This window comes from Hemibagrus wyckioides, linkage group LG15, assembly GCF_019097595.1.
Source record: "Hemibagrus wyckioides isolate EC202008001 linkage group LG15, SWU_Hwy_1.0, whole genome shotgun sequence".
Taxonomy (NCBI): Eukaryota; Metazoa; Chordata; class Actinopteri; order Siluriformes; family Bagridae; genus Hemibagrus; species Hemibagrus wyckioides.
The window spans coordinates 10,743,731-10,761,066 of NC_080724.1; the positions used below are offsets into that span (position 1 = coordinate 10,743,731).

General features: G+C 41.4%; 1 protein-coding gene across 5 annotated transcripts in view; it reads right to left on the reverse strand.

The window, feature by feature from the left end:
- Positions 1–14,680: 14,680 nt before the first annotated feature.
- Positions 14,681–17,336, reverse strand: part of fyco1a (FYVE and coiled-coil domain autophagy adaptor 1a) — a 35,669-nt gene continuing 33,013 nt past the window's right edge. For all 5 annotated transcript variants that reach the window (XM_058410445.1, XM_058410446.1, XM_058410443.1 and 2 more), the window contains exon 18: positions 14,681–16,924. In XM_058410445.1, the coding sequence (XP_058266428.1) occupies positions 16,849–16,924 (76 nt within the window). In that variant the 3' untranslated portion in view covers positions 14,681–16,848. The remainder of the gene's footprint in view (positions 16,925–17,336) is intronic.

Genomic DNA, 17,336 nt, shown 5'->3' on the forward strand with positions numbered 1-17,336 from the left:
CACCTGAAACGCACCTGATACACACACCTGATACGCACCTGATACACACACCTGATACACACACCAGATACACACACCTGATACACACACCAGATACACACACCTGATACACACACCTAATACACACACCTGATACGCACCTGATACGCACCTGATACACACACCTGATACACACACCTGATACGCACCTGATACACACACCTGATACACACACCAGATACACACACCAGATACACACACCAGATACACACCAGATACACACACCTGATACACACACCAGATACACACCAGATACACACACCTGATACACACACCAGATACACACCAGATACACACACCTGATACACACACCTGATACACACACCTGATACACACCAGATACACACACCTGATACACACACCAGATACACACACCAGATACACACACCTGATACACACCAGATACACACACCTGATACACACACCTGATAGACACCAGATACACACACCTGATACACACACCTGATACACACACCAGATACACACACCTGATACACACACCAGATACACACACCTGATACACACCAGATACACACACCAGATACACACACCAGATACACACACCTGATACACACACCAGATACACACACCTGATACACACACCTGATACACACACCTGATAGACACCTGATACACACACCTGATACACACACCAGATACAGACCAGATACACACACATGATACACACACCTGATACACACACCTGATAGACACCAGATACACACACCTGATACACACACCAGATACACACACCTGATACACACACCTGATACACACACCTGATACACACACCAGATAAACAAACCTGATACACACACCTGATAGACACCAGATACACACACCTGATACACACACCAGATACACACCAGATACACAAACCTGATACACACACCTGATAGACACCAGATACACACACCTGATACACACACCTGATACACACACCAGATACACAAACCTGATACACACACCTGATAGACACCAGATACACACACCTGATACACACACCTGATAGACACCAGATACACACACCTGATACACACACCTGATAGACACCAGATACACACACCTGATACACACACCTGATACACACACCTGATACACACACCAGATACACACACCTGATACACACACCTGATACACACACCTGATAGACACCAGATACACACACCTGATACACACACCAGATACACACACCTGATACACACACCAGATACAGACCAGATACACACACATGATACACACACCTGATACACACACCTGATACACACACCAGATACACACACCTGATACACACACCAGATACAGACCAGATACACACACATGATACACACACCTGATACACACACCTGATACACACACCAGATACACACACCTGATACACACACCAGATACACACACATGATACACACACCTGATACACACACCTGATAGACACCTGATACACACACCTGATACACACACCAGATACACACACCTGATACACACACCTGATAGACACCTGATACACACACCTGATACACACACCAGATACAGACCAGATACACACACATGATACACACACCTGATACACACACCTGATAGACACCAGATACACACACCTGATACACACACCAGATACACACACCTGATACACACACCTGATACACACACCTGATACACACACCAGATACACAAACCTGATACACACACCTGATAGACACCAGATACACACACCTGATACACACACCAGATACACACCAGATACACAAACCTGATACACACACCTGATAGACACCAGATACACACACCTGATACACACACCTGATACACACACCAGATACACAAACCTGATACACACACCTGATAGACACCAGATACACACACCTGATACACACACCTGATAGACACCAGATACACACACCTGATACACACACCTGATAGACACCAGATACACACACCTGATACACACACCTGATACACACACCTGATACACACACCTGAAACGCACCTGATACACACACCTGATACGCACCTGATACACACACCTGATACACACACCAGATACACACACCTGATACACACACCAGATACACACACCTGATACACACACCTAATACACACACCTGATACGCACCTGATACGCACCTGATACACACACCTGATACACACACCAGATACACACACCTAATACACACACCTGATACACACACCTGATACGCACCTGATACACACACCTGATACACACACCAGATACACACACCAGATACACACCAGATACACACACCTGATACACACACCAGATACACACCAGATACACACACCTGATACACACACCAGATACACACCAGATACACACACCTGATACACACACCTGATAGACACCAGATACACACACCTGATACACATACCAGATACACACCAGATACACACACCTGATACACACACCTGATAGACACCAGATACACACACCTGATACACACACCAGATACACACCAGATACACACACCTGATACACACACCTGATAGACACCAGATACACACACCTGATACACACACCAGATACACACACCTGATACACACACCTGATACACACACCTGATATGCACCTGATACACACACCTGATACGCACCTGATACGCACCTGATACGCACCTGATACACACACCTGATACACACACCTGATACACACACCTGATACGCACATGATACGCACCTGATATGCACCTGATACACACACCTGATACGCACCTGATAAGCACCTGATACACACACCTGATACGCACCTGATACGCACCTGATACACACACCTGATACGCACATGATACGCACCTGATACGCACATGATACGCACCTGATACGCACCTGATACACACACCTGATACGCACCTGATACGCACCTGATACACACACCTGATACGCACATGATACGCACCTGATATGCACCTGATACACACACCTGATACACACACCTGATACACACACCTGATACACACACCTGATACGCACCTGATACGCACCTGATACGCACCTGATACGCACATGATACGCACCTGATACGCACCTGATACGCACCTGATACACACACCTGATACGCACATGATACGCACCTGATACGCACCTGATACGCACCTGATACGCACCTGATACACACACCTGATACGCACATGATACGCACCTGATATGCACCTGATACGCACCTGATACGCACATGATACGCACCTGATACGCACCTGATACGCACCTGATACACACACCTGATACGCACATGATACGCACCTGATACGCACCTGATACGCACCTGATACGCACATGATACGCACCTGATACGCACCTGATACGCACCTGATACGCACCTGATACGCACATGATACACACACCTGATACACACCTGATACGCACCTGATACACACCTGATACGCACCTGATACGCACCTGATACGCACCTGATACGCACATGATACACACACCTGATACACACCTGATACGCACCTGATACACACCTGATACGCACCTGATACGCACCTGATACGCACCTGATACGCACCTGATACGCACATGATACACACACCTGATACACACCTGATACGCACCTGATACACACCTGATACGCACCTGATACGCACCTGATACGCACCTGATACGCACCTGATACGCACATGATACACACACCTGATACACACCTGATACGCACCTGATACGCACCTGATACACACCTGATACGCACCTGATACGCACCTGATACGCACCTGATACACACACCTGATACACACCTGATACGCACCTGATACGCACCTGATACACACCTGATACACACCTGATACGCACCTGATACACACACCTGATACACACCTGATACGCACCTGATACGCACCTGATACGCACCTGATACACACACCTGATACACACCTGATACGCACCTGATACGCACCTGATACACACCTGATACGCACCTGATACGCACCTGATACGCACATGATACACACACCTGATACACACCTGATACGCACCTGATACGCACCTGATACGCACCTGATACACACACCTGATACACACCTGATACACACCTGATACACACCTGATACACACACCTGATACACACACCTGATACGCACATGATACACACACCTGATACACACACCTGATACACACATGATACACACACCTGATACACACACCTGATACACACCTGATACACACACCTGATACACACACCTGATACGCACATGATACACACACCTGATACGCACCTGATACACACCTGATACACACACCTGATACACACACCTGATACGCACATGATACACACACCTGATACACACCTGATACGCACCTGATACGCACCTGATACGCACCTGATACACACACCTGATACACACCTGATACACACACCAGATACACACACCAGATACACACACCTGATACACACACCAGATACACACACCTGATACACACCAGATACACACACCTGATACACACACCTGATACACACACCAGATACACACACCTGATACACACACCTGATACACACACCAGATACACACACCTGATACACACCTGATACACACACCTGATACACACACCTGATACACACACCAGATACACACACCAGATACACACACCTGATACACACACCTGATAGACACCAGATACACACACCTGATAGACACCAGATACACACACCTGATACACACACCTGATAGACACCAGATACACACACCTGATACACACACCAGATACACACACCAGATACACACACCTGATACACACACCAGATACACACACCTGATACACACACCTGATACACACACCTGATACACACACCAGATACACACACCTGATACACACACCAGATACACACACCTGATACACACACCAGATACATACACCTGATACACACCAGATACACACACCTGATACACACACCTGATACACACACCTGATACACACACCAGATACACACACCTGATACACACACCAGATACACACACCTGATAGACACCAGATACACACACCTGATACACACACCTGATACACACACCAGATACACACACCAGATACACACACCTGATACACACACCAGATACACACACCTGATACACACACCAGATACACACACCTGATACACACACCTGATACACACACCAGATACACACACCTGATACACACACCTGATACACACACCAGATACACACACCTGATACACACACCAGATACACACACCAGATACACACACCTGATACACACACCAGATACACACACCTGATACACACCAGATACACACACCTGATACACACACCTGATAGACACCAGATACACACACCTGATACACACACCTGATACACACACCTGATACACACACCAGATACACACACCTGATACACACACCTGATACACACCAGATACACACACCTGATACACACACCAGATACACACACCAGATACACACACCAGATACACACACCTGATAGACACCAGATACACACACCTGATACACACACCTGATACACACACCAGATACACACACCTGATACACACACCGGATACACACCAGATACACACACCAGATACACACACCGGATACACACCAGATACACACACCTGATACACACACCAGATACACACACCTGATACACACACCAGATACACACACCGGATACACACCAGATACACACACCTGATACACACCTGATACACACATCAGATACACACCAGATACACACACTTGATACACCTGATACACACACCTGATACACCTGATACACACCAGATACACACCTGATACACACCAGATACACACACCTGATACACACACCAGATACACACACCTGATACACACACCAGATACACACACCTGATACACACACCTGATACACACACCAGATACACACCAGATACACACCAGATACACACCTGATACACACCAGATACACACCAGATACACACACCAGATACACACCAGATACACACCAGATACACACCAGATACACCCCTGATACACACCAGATACACACCAGATACACACCAGATACACACCAGATACACACACCAGATACACCCCTGATACACACCAGATACACACCAGATACACACACCAGATACACCCCTGATACACACCAGATACACACCAGATACACCCCTGATACACACCAGATACACACCAGATACACACCTGATACACACCAGATACACACCAGATACACACCAGATACACACCAGATACACACCAGATACACACCAGATACACACCAGATACACACACCAGATACACCCCAGATACACACCAGATACACACCAGATACACACCAGATACACACCAGATACACACCAGATACACACCTGATACACACCAGATACACACACCTGATACACCCCTGATACACACCAGATACACCCCTGATACACACCAGATACACACCAGATACACCCCTGATACACACCAGATACACACACCAGATACACCCCTGATACACACCAGATACACACCAGATACACACCAGATACACCCCTGATACACACCAGATACACACCTGATACACACACCAGATACACCCCTGATACACACCAGATACACACCAGATACACCCCTGATACACACCAGATACACACACCTGATACACCCCTGATACACACCAGATACACACCAGATACACACCAGATACACACACCAGATACACCCCAGATACACACCAGATACACACCAGATACACACACCAGATACACCCCTGATACACACCAGATACACCCCTGATACACACCAGATACACACCAGATACACACACCAGATACACCCCTGATACACACCAGATACACCCCTGATACACACCAGATACACACCAGATACACACCAGATACACACCAGATACACACCTGATACACACACCAGATACACCCCTGATACACACCAGATACACCCCTGATACACACCAGATACACACCAGATACACACCAGATACACACACCAGATACACACACCTGATACACCCCTGATACACACCAGATACACCCCAGATACACACCAGATACACACCAGATACACACCAGATACACCCCTGATACACACCAGATACACACCAGATACACCCCTGATACACACCAGATACACCCCTGATACACACCAGATACACACACCAGATACACCCCTGATACACACCTGATACACACCAGATACACCCCTGATACACACCAGATACACACCAGATACACACCAGATACACACCTGATACACACCAGATACACACCAGATACACACCTGATACACACCAGATACACACCAGATACACACCAGATACACACCAGATACACACCTGATACACACACCAGATACACACCAGATACACCCCTGATACACACCAGATACACACCTGATACACACACCAGATACACCCCAGATACACACCAGATACACACCAGATACACACCAGATACACACCAGATACACACGCCTAATCACACTATCTGTTGTTCCTCATGTATGTTTGTATTTTTGGTAGGTTTACTTTCAACCGCTCATCTAAGTGTACAGAAGTTTACATTTACATTTCTGGCATTTGGCACACGCTCTTATCTAGAGTGTTTGGAAGTCTCTCTTAATGAATACATTAACACTGCTTCAGTAGGTCACAGACTTAGGATACCATCAGCCTAAAAACTGTGTTGGGAGGAATTTTTAAAATACATAAACAGGGAAAATAAGAGTTAGTTTAAGTGTTTCAGAAAGAGGCAGGTCTTCATCTATCAGTGACTCGGCTGTTCGGACATCTTAGGGGAAGTTTATTCCACCACCTCGGTGCCAGAACAGAAAAAGTCTTGACCTATACCTACCTCTTGTAGCCTGAGAGATGGTGGGACCAGTCGAGCAGTGCTAGTAGATCTGAGGGAGTGAGGTGCAGTGCGAGGACTAATAAGAGCTTTGAGGTGAGAGAGTTCTGGTCCATTCTTGGCTTTGTAAGGAAGCATCAGGGTTTTGAAACGTTATGAAACACTCCCAGTTTCGTTGTTTACTGCTGAACTGACCTCTTGACTTTCCCTAACAATATTTTTGTCCAGTCGATCAGATAAACAGTGCAAAGGAACGGGTTTCGTGGTGCGATATATTTGTATTAATCTCATCACCCACTGAGGCGCATCAGCACGTGTGTTTGTCCCACGGGGATTATTCAGAGTCAAATCTCCTGTGCGTTTGTGTTGTGAGCCGAGACCGAGACACGGTGCTGGAGGACCGGCGCAGGAATCAACGCAATCAGCAATCAGCACCGAGTGAAGGAAGCCGAGTCAGGAGGCAAATGGAGATTAGGCAGGATGAATTACCAGCCACGTCCTCTTGTGGCATGCGCCGAGTCTCAAATTGCTCACTGTAAAAATAGGTTTTGATTCCTTAAAGAATCACAAAGAAGCACTTCTGATGAATCTTTCTTTTGGTTTCTATGGTACAGAGCTCAAAAGGGATGAATAATCAAAAATGCAATCTTTATTTTATTGTAAACTAAAAAAAGAATGGTTACAAGGATCACGGATAAATCACTTGCGGGTGTGCTGTAATAGGAAAACAATCAGTGATGTTACGTGGTGGTGTGATGCATCCCGGCTCGAAGTAGAATTGATTTATCAGTTTAGAGCTACACTACCAGTCAAAAGTTTGGACACACCTCCTAATTCCATGGTCTTTCCTTAAGGTTATTTCTTTCTACATTGTAAAACAATGCTGAAGGTGGCCGAAATGCTCTGTAAAGCCTTCATAACGGCTCTAATCTGAGGTGCTGTTAATTGGTGATTTCTGAGGCTGGTAACTCTAAATGAACTTCTCCTCTGCAGCAGAGGTCAGTTTTGGTCTTGCTTTACTGGGATGGTCTTCATGTGAGCCAGTTTCATCATGGTGCTTGATGGGTTTTGCAAATGCACTTGACAATACTGTTCTTACAAGAACTATTCCAGAACACCTGACCTTCGTGTCTTAAAATAACAACTGACTGTTTTTTGTTGTCATTACATATGGATTACTTAAGTCCATGTGTGTTATTTCATAGTTTTGAAATCTCCAGTATTGTTCTAGAATGTAGGAAATAAATCCCTAAACAAAAAAAAACATTGAATTAAAATGTGTGTCCAAACTTTTGACTGGTAGTGTACATGTAATGTCATATTTTCTCAAGATCAATATTTCTGATGTCACGTCTGTTTTATCAGCGATAAACAGCCTTTGTTTTCTTTCCTCCTGAGATTCCTTAATTCCTTCCTTCCGTCCTTCATACTGTACATACTAGCTATTTCCTTCCTTCGATACTTCCACTTCCTTAACTTATCTTCCTTATAAACTTCTGTTGAGTAAAAGCATGACGGCGCCTCTTCACTTCTTCACTCGACATTTTCAACACTTTGACAGACTGTCTAAGCTGTTTGCTGGAATTTAAACGAATCAGTGGAAATTGTGGACCATTTACTCCGAGTGATTTTATAAGCAGACTTCTAAAGTAGCAGAAAAAAGACATGATTAGACAGCCAGAAAAATTTTCAGGAGTGTGTTACTTATTTCTTAGATCTTCACTGAAGGTATGTTATGTAGTGTGAGCAGGTTTGTGGAGCTGCATCTGTCTGACTTACTGTTTAGAAAATCCTCTTAAGCTGCATCTCATCTGATGCACATATTTACTGAAAAGTGTCTGAAAAGCAGGGTGTGAAATAGTGATCTATATCTTTAAGGTACTGCGCTGTTGAATTCTTGAATCTGATTGGCCGAAAGGTGATTGGTTTTCTGTAACAGCAGCTGTGACCGGAGTTTGTTTGCAAGGCCTACAATCAGAGGGTTAAACTGTGTGCTATCACTGATAAGGTGAAGGGGGTTTTTGTGAGGAGATGGAAGGAGTCTCCAGTGTCAAAATGCCAATTTTATCATCCCTGCACTGGCTACTTGTTAAGTTTAGAATTGATCATGTACGTACAAGGTTCAACATGGTTTAGCTTGCACATATCTAACCAGTCTTCTAACACGCTACAATCCCTCACGGTCCCTGAAATGACAAAACTCCAGTCTTCTGGTAGTTCCCAGAATATTAAAGCCCACTAAAGTGGTTAGAATATTTTCATATTTAGTGTCAGCCTTCTTGACAGTGTTTGGGGCTCAGACACAGTCTCCCAGTGTAAACATAGATTAAAGACATATCTCTTTAGCTAGGCATAGACATAATACATCCCATGACCTTGTACTCCGGTACATCTGATTAAACGCACATTATCATCTAGTGCTTGCTAATATTATGAACAGCAGCTACGCTAAGTCCTTTCCACTCGTTTGTTCTACCCATTCCGAGGCATCTAGAAATCAGCCAGCTCCAGTTATGTTCCGCTTCATGAAGATTTTGAACCGTCAGTGAGAAGGGGCCAACCCTGCCAGTATCCCGAGGCATCCAGAGATGTACCAGCTCCAGTTGGATTCTGCTTCATGAAGATTTTGGACATTTGAAAAGCAGATGCCAAGCACCTGTGGACTTTGAGGACAACAACCTTCTAATCAATACACAAAATAACATTCTACATATGCTGTATCGCACAACTTCACCTGAATGTATATGAGTGTAGAAAGGACATTATTCATAATCACACTCTCCGGTGTTTATAGTCATTTATAATCACACTCTCTGGGGTTTATAGTCATTTATAATCACACTCTCCGGTGTTTACAGTCATTTATAATCACACTCTCTGGGGTTTATAGTCATTTATAATCACACTCTCCGGTGTTTATAGTCATTTATAATCACACTCTCTGGGGTTTATAGTCATTTATAATCACACTCTCCGGTGTTTATAGTCATTTATAATCACACTCTCTGGGGTTTATAGTCATTTATAATCACACTCTCCGGTGTTTATAGTCATTTATAATCACACTCTCTGGGGTTTATAGTCATTTATAATCACACTCTCTGGGGTTTATAGTCATTTATAATCACACTCTCTGGGGTTTATAGTCATTTATAATCACACTCTCCGGTGTTTATAGTCATTTATAATCACACTCTCTGGTGTTTATAGTCATTTATAATCACACTCTCCGGTGTTTATAGTCATTTATAATCACACTCTCTGGGGTTTATAGTCATTTATAATCACACTCTCTGGGGTTTATAGTCATTTATAATCACACTCTCCGGTGTTTATAGTCATTTATAATCACACTCTCTGGGGTTTATAGTCATTTATAATCACACTCTCTGGGGTTTATAGTCATTTATAATCACACTCTCCGGTGTTTATAGTCATTTATAATCACACTCTCTGGGGTTTATAGTCATTTATAATCACACTCTCTGGGGTTTATAGTCATTTATAATCACACTCTCCGGTGTTTACAGTCATTTATAATCACACTCTCTGGGGTTTATAGTCATTTATAATCACACTCTCCGGTGTTTATAGTCATTTATAATCACACTCTCTGGGGTTTATAGTCATTTATAATCACACTCTCTGGGGTTTATAGTCATTTATAATCACACTCTCCGGTGTTTACAGTCATTTATAATCACACTCTCTGGGGTTTATAGTCATTTATAATCACACTCTCCGGTGTTTATAGTCATTTATAATCACACTCTCTGGGGTTTATAGTCATTTATAATCACACTCTCCGGTGTTTATAGTCATTTATAATCACACTCTCTGGGGTTTATAGTCATTTATAATCACACTCTCTGGGGTTTATAGTCATTTATAATCACACTCTCCGGTGTTTATAGTCATTTATAATCACACTCTCTGGGGTTTATAGTCATTTATAATCACACTCTCCGGTGTTTATAGTCATTTATAATCACACTCTCTGGGGTTTATAGTCATTTATAATCACACTCTCCGGTGTTTATAGTCATTTATAATCACACTCTCTGGGGTTTATAGTCATTTATAATCACACTCTCTGTGGTTTATAGTCATTTATAATCACACTCTCTGGGGTTTATAGTCATTTATAATCACACTCTCCGGTGTTTATAGTCATTTATAATCACACTCTCTGGGGTTTATAGTCATTTATAATCACACTCTCCGGTGTTTATAGTCATTTATAATCACACTCTCTGGGGTTTATAGTCATTTATAATCACACTCTCTGGGGTTTATAGTCATTTATAATCACACACTCTGGGGTTTATAGTCATTTATAATCACACTCTCCGGTGTTTATAGTCATTTATAATCACACTCTCTGGGGTTTATAGTCATTTATAATCACACTCTCTGGGGTTTATAGTCATTTATAATCACACTCTCCGGTGTTTATAGTCATTTATAATCACACTCTCTGGGGTTTATAGTCATTTATAATCACACTCTCTGGGGTTTATAGTCATTTATAATCACACTCTCTGGGGTTTATAGTCATTTATAATCACACTCTCCGGTGTTTATAGTCATTTATAATCACACTCTCTGGTGTTTATAGTCATTTATAATCACACTCTCCGGTGTTTATAGTCATTTATAATCACACTCTCTGGGGTTTATAGTCATTTATAATCACACTCTCTGGGGTTTATAGTCATTTATAATCACACTCTCCGGTGTTTATAGTCATTTATAATCACACTCTCTGGGGTTTATAGTCATTTATAATCACACTCTCTGGGGTTTATAGTCATTTATAATCACACTCTCCGGTGTTTATAGTCATTTATAATCACACTCTCTGGGGTTTATAGTCATTTATAATCACACTCTCTGGGGTTTATAGTCATTTATAATCACACTCTCTGGGGTTTATAGTCATTTATAATCACACTCTCTGGTGTTTATAGTCATTTATAATCACACTCTCCGGTGTTTATAGTCATTTATAATCACACTCTCTGGGGTTTATAGTCATTTATAATTACACTCTCTGGGGTTTATAGTCATTTATAATCACACTCTCCGGTGTTTATAGTCATTTATAATCACACTCTCTGGGGTTTATAGTCATTTATAATCACACTCTCTGGGGTTTATAGTCATTTATAATCACACTCTCCGGTGTTTATAGTCATTTATAATCACACTCTCTGGGGTTTATAGTCATTTATAATCACACTCTCTGGGGTTTATAGTCATTTATAATCACACTCTCTGGGGTTTATAGTCATTTATAATCACACTCTCTGGGGTTTATAGTCATTTATAATCACACTCTCCGGTGTTTATAGTCATTTATAATCACACTCTCTGGGGTTTATAGTCATTTATAATCACACTCTCTGGGGTTTATAGTCATTTATAATCACACTCTCCGGTGTTTACAGTCATTTATAATCACACTCTCTGGTGTTTATAGTCATTTATAATCACACTCTCCGGTGTTTATAGTCATTTATAATCACACTCTCTGGGGTTTATAGTCATTTATAATCACACTCTCTGGGGTTTATAGTCATTTATAATCACACTCTCCGGTGTTTATAGTCATTTATAATCACACTCTCTGGGGTTTATAGTCATTTATAATCACACTCTCCGGTGTTTATAGTCATTTATAATCACACTCTCTGGGGTTTATAGTCATTTATAATCACACTCTCTGGGGTTTATAGTCATTTATAATCACACTCTCCGGTGTTTATAGTCATTTATAATCACACTCTCTGGGGTTTATAGTCATTTATAATCACACTCTCCGGTGTTTATAGTCATTTATAATCACACTCTCTGGGGTTTATAGTCATTTATAATCACACTCTCTGGGGTTTATAGTCATTTATAATCACACTCTCCGGTGTTTATAGTCATTTATAATCACACTCTCTGGGGTTTATAGTCATTTATAATCACACTCTCCGGTGTTTATAGTCATTTATAATCACACTCTCCGGTGTTTATAGTCATTTATAATCACACTCTCTGGGGTTTATAGTCATTTATAATCACACTCTCTGGGGTTTATAGTCATTTATAATCACACTCTCTGGGGTTTATAGTCATTTATAATCACACTCTCCGGTGTTTATAGTCATTTATAATCACACTCTCCGGTGTTTATAGTCATTTATAATCACACTCTCTGGGGTTTATAGTCATTTATAATCACACTCTCTGGGGTTTATAGTCATTTATAATCACACTCTCTGGGGTTTATAGTCATTTATAATCACACTCTCTGGGGTTTATAGTCATTTATAATCACACTCTCTGGTGTCACCTAATGACGATGGGTTCTCTTTTGGGTCTGGTTCCTCTCAACGTTTCTTCCTGTTACTATCTAAGAGAGTATTTCCTTGCCACAGTTGCTTGCTCACTAGGGATGATTTTGTCTAACATTAATCTCGGAACTTTGTACTATATTTCTTATGTTCTGTATAGCTGCTTTGAGTAATGTCCATTGTTAAAAGCGCTATACAAATAAAATTGAATTGAAAAAAAATTGAAAGGTGAAGCTGTAACTTGAAGTGGATTTACAGCACATGTTCCATTTCTCTTCTGCTACATCAATATGTTGATGATTACAACTTTAAAAGATTAAAGAAAGCCGGTATGGCTTATCCATTTATAGTTACCTTTACTGCTTTCCGCAAAACTGACTGTTCTGTTACAAATAGCAGTTCCTGCACTGGCCTGCCTCTCTCTCTCTCTCTCTCTCTCCCCTAAAGTTAAGATATAAAACACAAACAGCTTATTATGCTCCAGAGAAACACGAAAAAAGTGTAAACAAGCACGAATAAAACTTTATTACGTCATTTCAAATGTACAATAAAATCATAACAGTGACTTGGAAATGCTGGGTAGAGTTTGCATACTGTAGTTTCCTAAATGATCATGAACACTAAAAAACATTGATATATGAAAAACAAGCGAAAACGTGTAGAAAAGCCTGCAGTGTTGTGATACTTAGCTGAAATCAGCTGCAGTCAGTTCAGCTTCATGGCTGCATTAAAAACAGTCCGAAAATATAAAATGACAACTTTTCCGGCTCTTGTACGTTCTATAGCTGACAACTAGAAACAAAGCGACACACAGAGGAGAGTAGGGTGAACCTGACACTGTACATGTAGCACAGAAAATAAAATGAACAAGTCAGCAGATATGGGAAACACCATAAATGTCCAAAAATACCAGCAATCCAAGAGAAGCGTGATTCTGACGAGAAGGAAAACGATTCATTTGGCGTTCACCAGCATATCCACCAAAACTCTGACTCCGACAGATGCTTTGTGTTTGTTATTTAAAATGGAAATGACGCTGTTTTCTCATCACATGTTTGTGTACAGTCAGTAAAACCACAATCAGCTGTGTTGCATGAGAGGAAGATTAGTTTCTACCATCAAGAGTTACTTAATGGTTCTTTGGATGTTGAAGAACATGAGCAACAACGCTCTAAAAACAGGAAAACAAGTAAATAAAATACATAGAATATAGTGAATTGAAAAAGACTCCCTGTGTTTCTTGTGTTTTTCACATGAACAAGAAAAAAAAAAAATTTTTTTTACATGTGTAAATGATCTGTGTAGATCATCTGTGAAAGGATTTGAATTTAGACAAATTCAGATAAAAACAGAAAGAAAGCACCTCTGTGGCTGATTCTGGGATATTTGAGGTTACTGTCTTTTCCAGTACTTAGTTCATTTAAGGCACTGTGGCTGATGTTAGTATCGGTTCATTTAGAAAGGAAATTGCTGCCGTAAAAAAATTGCAACTTGTGTGTTGGTGTGGGAAAAACTGTTTGTTAATTTTGTCTAAAATCTGGGGTTTTTCTTCATGTAACATATTTCAAATCCAAGAATTTTCAAATATACAGAACAAGACCATGCTGAAATTTTGATTAATGTTTTAATCTTACTATTTTGTTAAAGCATAATAAGCCAGTTCATCCAAATGTCGTAATTCGTAACAAGGAAAACCGCCCTCAATTAGGAATTCCGATGTCAAACTCGGGGTCTCCTCAACTCCAGCAAGTGACGCCAACTCAACATGGCCGCTCACAGCCTCAACCTTAAAACCAAGCACCACTGCTTACGTTAAAAAAGAGTTTCACTGTATACACTGGTATTTGCTTTAAAATAAGGATAATATAGTTAAAGCTCACGACTCACCACAAGTGATGCTTTGATGGAGTCGTGATCAGACGGCGGCTAAATATCAATTCATTTTTGCCAGAATGTTGCTTCTGCTTGAGTTACATGCAACATGAGAAAAAGTCTTTGGTGAAAATGTCTACATGTGAAGGCTTTTCCCAGACCACCACACACTCTACCTCTAGATGTTATAGTGTGCATGTGTATGTTGCTAAATAATCCTTGTTTCGTCTTTGGTTGTCGAGGCGACAGTAACCTCACAGCACCTGGATTTTTAACATTGCCCTTGATTATTGCTTGTAGTGTAAAACACTAAGAAAAATCTCCCCGACTGTGAGAATCCTCTAGCTTTGGTAAACTGCGCCGTCTCGATTTGCTTTTAGAGCTAGAGTTTGAAAAGGCACATCTCGTGTTTTGCTCGAGAGTTCTCTAAGAAATGTAGTGTGAAAATCTGGAAATATATTTATATAAATATATAATTTACTTCCATTAGCAGCAGATTGATGATGTAGCGTGTAGCGTGGCTTTTACGTCTAATATAATACGCTATTTAAAAGAGTGCCGTGATTAAAAATTTAAAGAAAGAAAACACATTATAAATAGGCAAGAAAGCCTCATGGATAATAACAAACACGCAAAGTGTGAAAACCTCTGAGCGCTCCTCGGAGAACTCTTCGTCTCGTTCCAATAGTGCTATTTTACAAACCGAACGGAGCACAAAACCTTATACTTGCATGCTGCGGGATGAAAAAAGGAAACCGAACGGATAAAAGACGGCTGTGAAAGATCCGGTGTTTGTCTAAGGGCAGTCGCTTCCATCGTAGATGATGGGTTTTTCAGTGGTCAAGTGGTAGTTGACTTTCTTGGAGATGAACCTAGAGAAACGATGACAAAAGACACCTCATATAACTGTGATTATCTTAACTGACATTGTCATGATTTAAACCACAACATCAGAAAAGTAATCCTTGATCACTATAATCATCCTGAAATTGTATTTGCTGTATACAGGCATTTATTAACCTGTGATATGTTGTGCTTTTTTAAAAAAAAAAAACATTTATAGATAAATTCCAAGGTATATAACATCCACTGGGAACTTGATTCCTGTTACCACTGACGTTACAGCAGCTATAAACGGTCATTCTGTCAATATTCAGTCTTTCTTTACGTTCATAAGACACAGCTTATTTTGTTACAAAAAAAATGTGGCATCACCAATAACATGAACGTCATATAAACATCCCCATATCGACAATTATACATTTATTTTTATTTGTTAAACAA